Consider the following 13924-nt stretch of genomic DNA (forward strand, 5'->3'; position numbering starts at 1 on the left):
TTTTGGCTGAAATAACCTCTTCCTCATCTATAAACAGTGCAGGCAGGAAGTCATCACATTAAAGCACTCCCACACGCGGGGACTACTCCGCCAGAGCTCTGCACCTTTACCTCATCTTCAGTGCCCTCCCTCTGCCTAAGCCACTGAACACTTAGACTTTGTGACTTCAGGTAAGGCAGTCTGTTGAGCACGGACTAAAAGTCCACACAAAAGACACCCGATCAAACCGGCTGTGATCCGGGCATGAGAGCAATCATGGCCACAAAGAAGGAAATGCCAAGGCTATTGTCCGAGAACTCAGCAAGATGAACAGCATTTAAGAATGGCCACGGCAGGTGGGGAGATGGCGCAGCTGGTAGAATGCTTGCTCTGAGAGCGTGGGAGTCTGGGTTCAAGCCCCAGAACGCATCTAAAAACGTCAAGTGCTGCGGCAGGAGAGACAGCTCAGCAGTGAAGAGCACTGCTTCTCCTGCAGAGGATCCGAGACCACTTCCCAGCATGCACACAGGCATTCACGATGGCCTGTGACTCCGATGCCAAGGAGATTGACCCAGTGCCTCCAGGCCCAGTGGGAGTCTGTGCTTGTGTGCACACATCACAGAGAAATACGCACATATCCTTTAAGATAAAAATCTTCCAGGAAAAAAAGAACAGGGCTAGGTGTTGTAGCATGGCTTGTGATTCCAGCCCTGGGAGGCAGAGGCGAGGAGACCCTGGGATTCACCAGTCTAGCATAACTGAGGGCTATGACTGAAGCTGCCCTTCAGACCTCACACACACACACACACACACAAAACCTACATGACGGCACCACAGTTATGTGCGACTACCCTAAGAGGATACGAAGCTGTTGACTAGGATAAGCGTCATTAAAATATGAAAACTGCAGGCTCTGGCTCAGTTACAGTTATTTTAAAAATCTAAATAAGACAAAAGTCAGACGAGGAAATCTCCGGTTGGCACTGAAAGGCATGTCACCCCCAGGTACATCACTTCATAACACATAACGTGTATTTTGGTCTTCAAATACTGATTTAAAATACTCAGATTTTATTTTAACATCACCTGGGAGGTAAATGCAGCTGTCATCTTACCTGTCCTTTCGCAAAGCCACAAAGAAGTCTTGAGCAGTCATTGTTGATGCTGAGGGCAGAGATGGCTCCATACTGCCCTCCGACACTAGTGCTACCCAGGCAGAGCCGCAGCGCTTGATTCTGATCTGAAGAAGGGAAGCAGATTAGATACTAAGATAAAACAGTAAGGCCTACAAGAAAACATAATTCAAAGCTTGCTGATGACAAGTAAGAAATTCATTTAAAAAAACATTCTCTTAAACTACCTTATTCTACAACTAAATATTTTGCTCTTTATAAAATATTAGGAATACAGGGAGTGTAAGTGTGAGTGTGGGGTGTGTGTGTGGGTGGGTGGGTGGGTGGGTGGCTATGCGTGTGTCTGTCTGTCTGTCTGTCTGTATCTCTGAACCTAAAGTTCACTGTTCTGCTACGTCAGCCGTCCAGGAAGTTCCTGGGGTCCACCTGTCCCCACCTCACAGCACTGGGGTTGGAGGCAGGCTCAGCCACCCAGCTTCTGTGTGGGTGCCAGGGACTGGAGCCTACATCCTCTTGCTCACATAGTGTTTTGCCCAACTGAGCCACTCACAGCCCTGAAGGGCACTTTCTTTGAAAACTTCAAAAATCAAAATGTATTAATTTAAAATTTGGTTCAGTGGTTAAGAGCACCAGGAGACCCAGGTTCAGTTCCCAGGACCCTCAAGGCAGCTTCCAACACTCTGAAACTCCATTCTCAGGGGACCTGACGCCCTCTGGCCTCCACAGCACTACACACATGTAGTGCACAGACACATGCAGGCAAAAAAGTTAATTTTTTTGTTATTAAAAGATTTTTTAAAAAAAAGAATTTGCTAAAATTTACATTTATGCTATCCATGTAGAAATGGTTGGCCAAGCAAATGAACTGAAAAGTGAAAACAAAATTGTAGAGTAAACTGTTAAGTTACCTTAGAAAAACTGTGTTTAAGTTTTCCTAGGAAGTTCTCAAATATTTATTAAATGTTATTACCTAACAACTAAATGCAATTAGCCTAGGTCCTCTCCTAGGCGATGTTCATTTTGCATAGCATTTGTGGACTATACCTACTTGAAAATAATGAGATTTAAAAAATAGTAATGGGGGCTGGCCAGATGGCCTGGTGGTCAGGAACACTTGCTGCTCTTGCAGAGGAGGCAGGTTTGGCTCCCAGCACCACATGGTGGCTCACGACTAACTGTCACACTCTCTTCTGGCCCCACCCAAAATGAACACCGTGGGAATAATTTTCTGTGTTCATAAACTGGCTGTGATAACACTCAGGGGGCTGTGACAATTAGTGGCTGTACTGTCCCTGGCACACAGAAACTACTCCACAGTTTTTAAGTTATTTTAGATTTCAAACTCCAAAGGTAAACATTCAAAAAGAATAAACTCACAGATATACAAGGTCTGGTGTGCTTTAAAAGTCCTACTGTAACTTTGCATCCAGAATTATGTAATTACAGTTTTCCACACACATATCCAAACCAGCCCCCCACGAACATTTTATGTTTAATTTAACCTTATAATTAAAACCTTTTATTCCATAGTTTTTTTGGGGTTTTTTATTTGTTGGTTGGTTTGTTTTGCTTTGTTTTGTTTTGTTTTGTTTTGTTGCCTCCAGTTATAACACCGTATTTTCTTTTGCTCTGCTGAAACTGCCTACCGCTGGGTGTTACATGAACTACTTCATACATGGCGGATTGTCCACACACCCGGAGCTGCAGGACAACCGTGATGAGGCAATAGTATTCTATGTGTACTACTACTGTGTACAGGTAAGACAAACACATGGCTAAAAGTAAAGGGCAGAGAACGGATCGTGAACTCTCACGCCAACCCACAAGTCCCCACGCCTGGGCAAAGACGACTCGCACTGCACGCGCAGAGACTCTCTGCAGCCTGCTCTGGCATCCGAGCCCTACAGGCTCTGAAGCACTAACAGACTTGCAGTTGCTTTGGACTTCACACACCTCAATTTAAGTGTTGTTGTGTCAGAGACAGCAGGAAGACTGAGCAATCTTACCAGACAGACAGTATACAACTTAAGAAAAAGAAAACTACAGGGAGAGCAATGGAAAAAGACGAGGGGAAAGGCTTTCCTAACTTCTACAGTAAGAGCCTATGCGTGGCCAGGTGTGACGGCGCACGCCTATGACCAGAGGGAGGAGGATCAGGAGTTCAAGACCATCCTCGGCTACGTAACAAGTTCAGGGCCAGCCGGGGCTGCATGAGACACTGTTGAAAGAAAAACCACAGATGCCTATGTTACCCTGCCTGCAGTCCCCACATAATAAAAACAAGTCACAAGAGGAAAGAAAGTAGACGACCAACCTGGGTCACTCCTGAAATACATGCTAACTTTACATCCTACGGTACAAGTCCATGAAAAGGTCTCAACTTTTCCCTTGGCTTTTTTCAATGTTTTTATCTTGCTTCTACAATGTCCCTGATAGGGCACCATGCCTGTGAAGTCTGGTTTTTATTTCATCTTTACTAAAGAGCTACAGGCTCTGCAACTATAAATCGTGCGACTTTAGGGATGTTTCTTACATTCGCTTAAGTGCCCATCTTCATCTACACAATGTAGAAAGCAGTCCACCGCCTCAGGACTTCACTGAGAGAACAGATTATTAAAATAAGATACTAATATATACAAAGGACCAATTCAATGGCCCTAGAATATGACTAATGTAAGGTTCTATTTATACACAATATTTTTTTTAAATAGCAAAGAGGATGGCAGGAGATGGACTACACATAAAACGTAATTCACTTCTACTCCACGAAGCTATCTTTCAATTTTTATTTCATATATACACACCCTATTTTTATGGTGTGTTAACTATGGTAAGTGATGCTGTGCGTAGCCTGTCTATTGCGGGGAAAGAAGAGCGGCTTTCTCCTGTGGTCCCTATGAATCGGCACAGCTGGGGGCGGGGGGTAGCTGTGGTAGGCTGAAGTAACGTGCATCAGTGACAGTCTGCAGTCACAGTGTCGGGACAAAGTGTGCACGCAGAAGAAAGAAGAGTGAGAGTGAGCACTCTGCCTGGAAGGCTGGCTCTATTCTCCCCTGCATCCTGGAGCCTCCTCTGTCTAAAATTGCACTAAACTCATAGCACATCTACTTCTCACAAACCAAGGAGCATAAAGTTACGCCTGGTTAACATCAGCAGCGCAGTATTTTAAAACAATGTTGATGCTATGAACAATCTGAGAGTTATCAAGTGACACAAAGAAGTTAGTATTAGCAGCAATCGTGTAGCTTACAAAATAACTATGAGGACTTTAAATCTAGAACTACCAAAAAAACACAGGAGCTGGGCACGGTAATCCATGCCTATAATCCCAACACAAGAGATACTGGCTGAAGGACTGCCACAAATTCAAGGCCAGCTTGGTCCACTCGGTGAGTCCCAGGGCAACCAAAAATACAAAGTGATACTCTGTCTCAAAAAAAAAAAAAAAAAAAAAAAAAAAAAGCTATTTGCCACTGCAGTGAATTAGTTATTTTTCATCAGTACTGTAGAAGCATCCCTAATCCAAACCAAACCTAAAGTACTCAAAAACCCAACCGTTCCTGAACATCAGACTGACATTCCAACACTCAGTTACAGATGCTCAACCTGTGAAGTCTACGCAAATATTCCACAATCCAAGACTCGAAATCTGAAGCACTCCTGACCCCGGGCACCTGGACGAGGAAAGCTCAAAGCACACTTTCCTTGGGGTGGACCTCATGCTGGGCTTAACAGTAATGTGAAAAAGAGCAAGGCCACAAATAATAGCTTACAATCTAACGTTGAACCCACTTCAAGAATTCTTCTTTCCATATACCAAAAAGAACCTAGTCCTCTGTATTTTCATCTCTCATTTTTAATTAAGTTTCAAAGACAGTCAAAGAAGGAAACAGCCACGCGAATCAAATTTACCTATAAGCAGGTAAGTCCCCCTTGCCAGTAGTCACCGCTCTCAAATGCTATTTTATTATCCCTTATTCATTCACACTATAAGCTCTAGTGCCAAGAGAAAATAAAAAAGGAGAGTTCATTATAAAACACATTTGTCACATGTGGAACAAAATGGCAGCTGCACTTTAACTGGCTCGTTCACACAGCCGAATCCTCCTCCTTCTGTGACGCTTTCTAAGCCCATGGCTAACTGGCTACCTTCTAGAATGCCGTTTCTACGAAAGAGTCAGGGTTCACTCCCAGGCACCCATGCCACTGTGATGCTAGTGTGCTCTAAAAACACAAGCAGCCCCCTGTCTGACAGACCGCTGTGCAAACAAAAGAGCCGTGGGTGCTGGAGCACAAAGCAGGTGTTTCAGAAAACCCTGGAAAAGGCACATTACTTCACAAGAGTATCAAGAAACTGGGTATCGACACCAAAGCAAGGTTTTGTTAGAATCTGTAATCCTATCCTCATGCATTGACTGACAGGTAATTAAGCTGTATGTGACTCATTATTGATAAAGTTTATGGCAAAAAAAAAATGATGCTGCACACTTCCATTGGCAGACACTAACTTCAAGGAAAATCTCAGGGCTGTATGAAAAGATTGCAGGAAATGGAACATACTGACAAATACCTGAAAGAATTCCATATTTCTTAGCTAAGATAAAGCATTTAAAATATGCATATATTTTTGAAATCTTCACAATGCCTGTTTTAACCAATTTTTAAGTAGCTATTTATTTTTCTTTCATAAGAAGGCATTAATGTAAGTGACAATACTTGCTTTCAACGTTAAAAAGCTCAAAAGAAAAATAGAACTATTCGTGCATACCAAATTTACTATACCTTTTCCTTTTGAATCCATGGAGAAAAGATCAAAAGAGAGGGAGAAAAAGACAAGAAATCAGTTCAAAAGTTCAGAGAAAAATGCAGGCAAGCTCTGTGGAGCGTAAGTGATGAGCTTTGTTTATCTGTGGGAGTGACACACACTGGACTTGATTAAATGATGTTCCTAGCATTTGTGGTTACAGTCAGGGATTGGTTCTGGGAAAAGAGAAAACATGCAACAGTCAAGTTAGAGCACAGAAAGTAAACCCATGTTCCAGTTAGACAGCAACAAAGCAGCTCCAAAGAGACACAGGCCAGAGCACACTAGGAACAGAGGGAAATGGAAGAGTGGGGAAGGTGGGAGGTGAGAACTGAGACACACCCTGTGCTGCACGCTGCAACTGCACCGGGTGACTTTTAATGACTCAGACCTGCTTCACAGAGAACCTAACGGTGCTCAAACAAACTTGGTCTTTGCACCAGGTTTCTTCTGTGATAAATACAGACAGTTGTTTTTCTTTTGATGACACAGGGACTCTCTATGTAGCCCTGGCTGTCCTGGAACTCACTTTGTAAACCAGGCTGCCCTCGGACTCAGAGATCCACCTGCCTCTGCCTTCTGAGAGCTGGGATTAGAGATGTGTGCCCCCACACATGTATACCTGCAGGCCAGAATAGGGCACCAGGTCTCATTATAGCTGATTGTGAGTCACCATGTGGTTGCTGGGAAATAAACTCAGGATCTCTGGAACAGCAGTCAGTGCTTGCAACCTCTGAGCCATCTCTCCAGTCCAAAGATACTTTTAAAAGCCCAGATCTAACCCAGACTGCTATTCTAGACACTTCATAGTATCTGCCACTTGTTCTTGAACTTTTTAGAATATTTGAATGCTTTTGTTAGAAAGCATTATCCAAACATCGGTCTCCTACAAACAGCGAGTGAAATTTATTAACTGTACTATTAAAACTCAATCCAAAACCAGAGTGCTAGGGCTCTTCCACAGAATGTCCTCTCTGGTGTGCTCTCTTCTCAGTGCAGCCATAAGGAAAGATTACTGTTTCATCACATCTACAGAAAAGTTGCTGAGGATTTCAGAAAAACAGCAGGGAGGACTAAGGAAGTGAAGGAGACAGCACCAAGGAGGAACACACTCTCCATGTTAGCATGACTGTCTGCAGCAAGCACTCCATGACAACATCACACACTCTCCATGTTAGCATGACTGTCTGCAGCAAGCACTCCATGACAACATCACACACTCTCCATGTTAGCATGACTGTCTGCAGCAAGCACTCCATGACAACATCACACACTCTCCATGTTAGCATGACTGTCTGCAGCAAGCACTCCATGACATCACACACTCTCCATGTTAGCATGACTGTCTGCAGCAAGCACTACATGACATCACACACTCTCCATGTTAGCATGACTGTCTGCAGCAAGCACTCCATGACATCACACACTCTCCATGTTAGCATGACTGTCTGCAGCAAGCACTCCATGGGTGACAACAGTCATATACTCCTCCAAACCCTTGATAAGGAATGAAGAGAATTAAGGCCGAGTTGAGGGAAACTGAGCACTGCTAAATGGGAAGAAAGATTTCAATATGTGCTCTCCTGGCCGACAAACGTGTGCAGACACGCCGTTCTCTACCGTCTTTAATCCTTCTCTTCTTTACTTCATTTCTTGCCGTTCCTTTTCTCTCAGGGAAAAGAATTGCTTAAGACGGTGGAGACTGCTGGTCTAGGGTAGTGGTCTAGGGGCCAGTGTTAGTTAATTCTGCCCTTCACTCTGTGCATGTCCCTTAACCCAGGTTTTCAATCATGTCATACACATAAAATTATTCCACTGGACGACAGTAAGACCCTTACTCAATGTTTCTGTGTACCCTGGATGTCCTGGATTCGCTCTGTAGACCAGGCTGGCCTGCCTCTGCCTCCCTGAGTGCTGGGACTACAGGTGTGCGCCACCACGCCCAGCCCATACAGTCTAGTGACCTAATACCAATTATCCCCTTAGAGAAAAGCAAGGACCTCCCCACTGCTGGAGACCATGCTCGGTTTTCTGGAAGGCAATCAGGCAAGAACATGAAAAGTCTTTAATATTTGTGTCGAGACCAAACAATTCCACTTGTAGGAACTTGTTCTAAGCATGATCATATGGAAAAAGTACAGAAACGAAGCTGCAAATGACACTACTGTTTAGAAACAGCTTAAGTGTTTTCTTGAGCAAAAGAAGCTTTTCATGAATCCATTTGAAAGAAGACTGTCTGTGCATTAAATGATGCTCCGTGCCTGTACTCTCAGCATTGGGAGGCTGAGGCAAAATGACTGCTATGAGTCTGTGGTCAATCCAAGCCACCTAGCAAGTTCTGGGCAAGCCTAAGCTACACAGTGAGACATTTCAAACAAACAAAGAAGATGCCGCACACGAATACAGAAGCGCATGGGGAGGTGGCCACTGTAAAGAGAGGCAAGCTCTAAATTGTCCATGGTCCCCTTGGACTATGCACACAGCGATATACACATGTGAGGAAAGGGTTGAATAGCTACACAGAAATGCTAAAGAGTAGTCCCAGATATTAGAATTCCACATTTTATATTTTCCAATTTGCACACATCTATGTTTTGTACATTTTCTACTATGGATACATATCAATTATAAAGAAAAATACCATTAAAGACTCAATTCTAAAGTTCTTTCAGGGAAATTGCACTTTTGTTTCTATCCTTCTGCTCTTCAAGAAATAAAACTCTATTATTTAAATCATCCACATTTGAAAAGAATGGGTATTACAATTATATGTTAAATAAAGCTTTGGGAATAATGGAAAATTTATAAATGGAAAGTCAAATTGTTCAGTGACAATGGAAAATAACTAGTTATTTGCCAGGATGGTAACAATCTAAGACTCCACAGAAATCAAACTGTGGTTCTGCTAGTAAAGCGCCCTCAAGTAACCCTTCCCGGGCAGCCCTGCTATTTCTTATCTGAAGGATACGCAGGCCTTGAGACCCAGAAGAGCGCACTCACACTCAAAAGGGCTGAGGATATTATCTGGCGGGTTTCTATTTTTTAAAAGATCAAAATGGTCTGCCTGCATGCTGAGTTCAAAAGCAAGAGATGCCGGGCAATGGTGGTGCACACCTTTAATCCCAGCACTCGGGAGGCAGAGGCAGGTGGATCCCTGTGAGTTCGAGACCAGCCTGGTCTACAAAGCAAGTCCAGGACAGCCAGAGCTACACAGAGAAACCCTATCTCAAAAAAAAAAAAATCAAAAGCAAGAGACTAATGAAACTAATTAGTTAGCCTCAGAGAAAGCTGAAGAATGTAACTAATTTCTGCCATATAAATTAGCTATTTGTGCTCTCTTAGAAAAGGAATTACAGGCTAACATTTTTTTTTTCTCAGTTTAGAAAGATTGTCAATGAAAATGACTCTGAAGCCTGCGGAACCCTTTTCCTTGAAGACTGTTTTGAGCACCCAAGACTGGAATATGGCTTGGAATAAAACAGTATCACCACCACCAGCTGGGGGAGCCACGCTGACAAGCCAGGGTTCTTCCCCGCACTCTTCTTCTGTCTAGGTGTACAGAACAGCAGCAGCTGTGCTAGCAGCAACGCCTGACACGTGCCTAAGGCAGGAGGGAGCGTGCGGTGCATAGTGAAGGGAAGCCGCAACGCCTGACACGTGTGTAAGGCAGGAGGGAGCGTGCAATGTATAGTGAAGGGAAGCCACCAGGCAAGGAATTTTTAAGTTAAAAGTACCAACTGCTACTTGTTCATGTTTTCCTTGTTGCCCCCATGAAAATCAAGTCTACCAGATAAAATACAATTACAGGACATTATAAAACCTAAAAAGGAATCTTAGTATCTAAAGTAAGAAAATACTTAGAAAGTTACCAAATATTAAAGCCAATCCGTGAGATGTACCCACTGCTATGAGACTGGACACTGCCTGGAAACAGAAGGGAAAACAATCAGGGTTGAACTGGCTGGAACCGGCTGGCATGCCTTGCTCCAGGCACCAGCTGATGCTCCAACCACTAAATAAGAAACTTCATCCAGAAAGCAAAATGAGAGATCACAGCGAGGGCACTTTTACTTCTAAGAATCCCTCTAAGTTTAAGAGGAATGGTCTCAAAATGTCACACACTCAGTATTATATATAAACTATGTCATTTGGCTTCCTTTAAATCAACAATTCTCAACATACGGGTCACAACCTTGGGGGTTGGTCAAATGACCCTCTCACAGGGGTCACCAAAGACCACCAAAAACACAGGTATTTTTACATTATGATTTATAACAGTAACCAAATTACAGTTATGAAGTAGCAACAAAAATAACGTTATGGTAGGGGGGTCACAACAACATGAGGAACTGTATTAAAGGGTTGAAGCATTAAGGAGGTTGAGAACCACAGCTTTTTTTTTATTTTATTAATTTATTCAGATTACAACTCAATTGTAATCCCATCACTTGTATCCTCCCTTTCCTCCCTCCCTCCCCCTGAGAACCACCACTTTAAAGCAACTTTAAAATTAAAAAAAAAAAAAACCTTCCCTGGCAGTCCACTAAAGAGGCACTTATACTGCCCACAGAGGGCCTCTAGCAGCGCGGAGGGGTAAGAACCCTTTTTTCCAGTTCATCACCAGCAAGCAAGAGACAGACACCAGAATGTTCCTCTGGAGCCCACTTCCTCACCAGTGACTCACAAGCAAGCGCAGAGGCTGCTGAGGGAAACCAGGAGACAGACCCCTCCTCATAGGCTCTCAAGCCTCCTGGAGCGTGCCACAGCCACTCCAGACACTACCTGCAGGCTTGGCCCTGGGGGCCATAGCTGTGGTGGGATGTGCATTAGCTGAGTGAGTGAGCTCAGTACTATTCCAGTCCTTACAGATGACAGGCAGGCTCACAGGGGGGTCGTGCTGGGAAGGTCTGCAGCTCCATTACCTGCTCGCAAGCAAACGCTAAGAGCTAAACAATAAAGCAGAAAAGCCAAAGCCCAACACGAACAAGTTTTAAACTTGATTACTGAGAGTGAAATGCCTTAAGAATGTATCATCCTAGCACTGAAATACTTTAAGAATAAACCTGAGAACTCGGTGAAATTAAAAATCTTACCTTCAGGAGTTAAAGGTATACTTACAATTGCTGTAGGCAGGCCAGCATCTACTTTGTCCTAAATGAGATTTTAAAAAAAGGAAAATTTGAAAAGATAATGGCATTGAGAACAAGCGTGTGGCCTCTCTTTGGCACACTCTGACTGAACCACTTGGGCAGGAAGCGCACCCTTAGCCTGGCCCTCCAGTAACCATGATTAAAAACTCGCAGACATCAAAATCAACAAGCAGGAGTGCAGATCGCTTTATTTTACCAACAGTAACACAAGTTTCGGGTGCTGATTACACATGGAAATTTAAGGAAGAGAGGAAAAGCGGTTCGCTTTTCCATAAGGTAAATCTGAGGCTTGCATAGCTTTAAGTAATACCCACAGCGTGGGTGACACAGCTGTGCGGCAGCATCTTCATCCAGCGTCCAGAGCTGGCACAGGCCTGATATAAATCTCTGATATACATCTGTGTCCTGTTCTGCATAGAGAAAAGCAGGGATGAGAGTGCAGATGAAAAACATAAACTACATTCATAAGAATGTAGAAGCCATCTGACTTCAAAAGGTATAAGTGACAGAAGAGGAAAACGTTTTAGCCTTAAAATCGGAATTTCACTGGGTGGAGCAGGGAACAGAGTGAGAAGAGTGTAGGGGATGGGCCTAAAGTACATATTATGGGAAAGCCATAAGGAAACCTGCAATTATGTATGCTAATTTTTTTAAAAATCCTGACGTTGAGATGAGTGGGAAGCATACAGAAGGAAAAGGAAAGTGGCACAGTTGAGCAATGAGCTAAAGGTGAGAAGGCGGGGAGTGAGGGAGAGGAAATGGACAAGGAGAGGAAGAGGGAGGGAAGGGGCAGAGTTTACTGACTGAATTATGGAATTAGTGATGGCGCTGCAGCGCTCTAGGGTAGTGGTTCTTGAAGGCCACACTCTGTGACCATCACCTCGGTGCTAATCACAGTGCAGAGCCCTTCCACTAAGGCCTGTCCCTGATGCCTCAATTCAGAAGGGGTGGCTGATCTCCAAGAAACTGTATCTTAAGAGTCACTCGAGGAGAGCCTGGCTCAGTGGTCAAGTTATTAAACAATAATAAAACCTTGAGCTGAGGCACTTACAGTATCTTAAAAGAATAGTACCTTAAAGTGATAGCTTCCTTAAAAACCTAATTTCGATTTATTTTAAATATAGTCATATGTCATATTACTTTGAGAAGGATCCCAAAATTAAACAATAAGACTCAAAATGTCATGTTTCCTGAGGGTTTTTTTTTTCAACACATGGACTCCATGCAAAGTCAGGGTGCTCAAGGTCCAAGCAGGCCTGATAACATCGCTGTCCACAAGGCTGATGGCACAACTGAGCAACTACTCAGGAGAAATGCCCCGAAGAGAAGCAGCTTTACATGCTAACCAGTCAGCCATCATGGAAATGCGTGCAGCTAAGTGGAGCTGGTAACCCGAGGTCAGCAAAGCACATCAAGCCTGGAGTAGCAAGAGCGGCTCGGAGAGAACAGTGCAAACTCTCTGCGATTTATTACAATTGCCTCCTCCTCCTCCCCCTCCCCCATCCTCCCCCTCCCCCATCCCCATCCTCCCCCTCCCCCATCCCCCCCAAGAGGGAGGGAAACCCCTTCTAAACAACAGGTTTATCTAATCAGCGCTCCGCGTCTGAGTCCTAGTTCAGTCTCCACTATTCAAAATATTTTTTTAAGCTGCACAGGTGGGTCAAATGACTGCTCTGGTTCATCTTGGTTTTGAAAGGAATGAATTTCATCACCTACATAAGGATTAAATTCAGAAAATGTCATGGAAACATGATCCTCAACAGGTGGTTTCCATTCTGGCAAATATGAGTTACTCCCCACCCAGCGGAGGGAGGGCACTGCTCAGCTCTCCGTGCTGGGCCATCTCGACTAACATCATGTCTGCTGCTGTGTGCACCAGCTGGGTCAGGACACCGCAACTGCCCAGGACGAACAGTATCTCCTAACTGCAAAAGAGCTTTCTCTAGCAGAACTGAAAGTGAAACACAATCGGATGTCACGACTCCTACTGTCCCATCACCTCGTTATCTTGAAAAATAAATTAAATATGTAAAATGTTAAGTTGAACTCCATGAAGAGAACATAAAACAACAACATGGAAGCCCCTGGTGTCCTCATCACTGGATTGTCATCCTTATCACACACGGGACTTCTGAATTCAGAAAACAGACTTGATGGATTAAATCAAAGTGTCGGCTGTGAGACCAAAGCAGGAGTGTGCTGAGGGCCCACTGCCTTAAAGATCACAGAACACTGTCACACTCGCCCAGTCCTCTAAACATTCCCACGGCAGCCACAGTACCACGGCCATGCTCGTCGGCCCCGCCCCCTTCGCAGCAGCGCCTCCTCTGCCCTGAGCTGCCTTTGAGTTCCTGAGTCAGGGCGAGTTTGCCTCCTTTCACAGCTGTGAACGGCAGTGAAGTGGGGCGCGTGGAAAAGGGAGTGTGAATTATCTTTAAGTCATGTGGTTATAAAAGATCCTGACCAACCACCTGTCCCTATAAAGAGGCTGAGAAACAAGCCTTCAGCTGGACCCAGAGGATGGCGACCAACCTGAGAGACCCCGAGGAGAAGGCAAGCGTGTGCCCTCGGCCTGCTGCTCGCTGCCATGCTTCAGGTGGGCTCGCTGAAAAGCTCACAGACCTTTACCCTTGCGGCTGCACTAATTCCTATGTCAGGATGTGTAGCCACGTCTTACAAGTCAAAGATAATCAGAAAACCCATGACTCCAGCATCATGCCCGCACAGGTCATCACGCTGCGCAGAGAAGGGACACTCACAGCTGCAGACACCATCTGCGCAGATATCCCCTTTAGGAGTGAGTGCCGCATAACCGACCCATGCAGGGAGAGAGAGTCAGGCAACTTCTTCTTCCTAAG

The 13924-nt window shown here is 44.4% G+C and overlaps 1 protein-coding gene across 2 annotated transcripts in view; it reads right to left on the bottom strand.

Annotated features, from left to right (window-relative positions):
- The window catches only part of VPS8 (VPS8 subunit of CORVET complex), a 215049-nt gene that overhangs the window by 174136 nt on the left and 26989 nt on the right, over nucleotides 1–13924 (bottom strand). For both annotated transcript variants that reach the window (XM_084801736.1, XM_084801735.1), the window contains 4 exons: nucleotides 13826–13919; nucleotides 11035–11067; nucleotides 9786–9840; nucleotides 1095–1219 (listed from right to left, as the gene is read on the bottom strand). In XM_084801736.1, the coding sequence (XP_084657862.1) occupies nucleotides 1095–1219; nucleotides 9786–9840; nucleotides 11035–11067; nucleotides 13826–13919 (307 nt within the window). The remainder of the gene's footprint in view (nucleotides 1–1094; nucleotides 1220–9785; nucleotides 9841–11034; nucleotides 11068–13825; nucleotides 13920–13924) is intronic.

The sequence above is a fragment of the Acomys minous genome (assembly GCF_964271855.1).
Source record: "Acomys minous genome assembly, chromosome: 11".
In the NCBI taxonomy this organism is placed as follows: Eukaryota; Metazoa; Chordata; class Mammalia; order Rodentia; family Muridae; genus Acomys; species Acomys minous.